This window comes from Phaethon lepturus, unplaced genomic scaffold (assembly GCF_000687285.1).
Source record: "Phaethon lepturus isolate BGI_N335 unplaced genomic scaffold, ASM68728v1 scaffold33520, whole genome shotgun sequence".
NCBI lineage: Eukaryota > Metazoa > Chordata > Aves > Phaethontiformes > Phaethontidae > Phaethon > Phaethon lepturus.
In genome coordinates, this window is record NW_010511873.1 from 1495 (window position 1) to 2140 (window position 646).

The 646-nt window shown below is 60.8% G+C and overlaps 1 protein-coding gene across 1 annotated transcript in view; it reads right to left on the bottom strand.

Annotated features, from left to right (window-relative positions):
- Positions 1-498: 498 nt before the first annotated feature.
- Positions 499-646, bottom strand: part of NDOR1 (NADPH dependent diflavin oxidoreductase 1) — a 16324-nt gene continuing 16176 nt past the window's right edge. Inside the window, 1 exon segment of the mRNA XM_010285197.1 lies at positions 499-639. Within this exon segment, the coding sequence (XP_010283499.1) occupies positions 499-639 (141 nt within the window).

Consider the following 646-nt stretch of genomic DNA (forward strand, 5'->3'; position numbering starts at 1 on the left):
ATCCCTTGTGCCGTCAGCCACGGGAGACAGGGGAAAAAGCTCTGTCAAGGCAGCCTCCTGCAGCAAGCGCTGCTGCCGCTGACTAATGCCAGGGTGGAGAGACTCCCATGCAACAGCTCACTTCCTCTAGGTCCTACCACAAACAACGGCTGCTGCCAACGCCACAGCTCTAGCAATGCCCGCAGGTGCTGCTCACCCAGCCCAGGGACCCCAGGAGCTGGAGCACGTGACAGTTCCCACCACAGAGACTTCTCGCCTCTGCTCTGGCAGGGTGTGGGCATGGGGAGCCAGGCTTTACCCATGCCAAACCCACAGCCCTAGGGCAGAGGTTACCCCTGCCTGCCATCACGAAGGGCTGGTTGGGTAAATCCACCCTCTGCCAGACCCCTGTCCTGGCTGGGATAATCCCAGCCCAAGGACGATGCCAGAGGCCGATCGTTTTGCTGCGTCCTTTATTCAGGTAGAGCTCGCAGAGAAGGGGTACGCAGGGAGCCAGGCTTACGACCATGTTTCAGACTGGAAGCGCTGGGACCGTTCCAGGGCAGTTAAATGCTCCTCTGCTTCGGAGGGTGACAGGCCACCTTCCATCTGCAACACTGACTGCAGGGCTTCGGCCACCGCCACCGGCATCTGCTTGGCCTTCCCG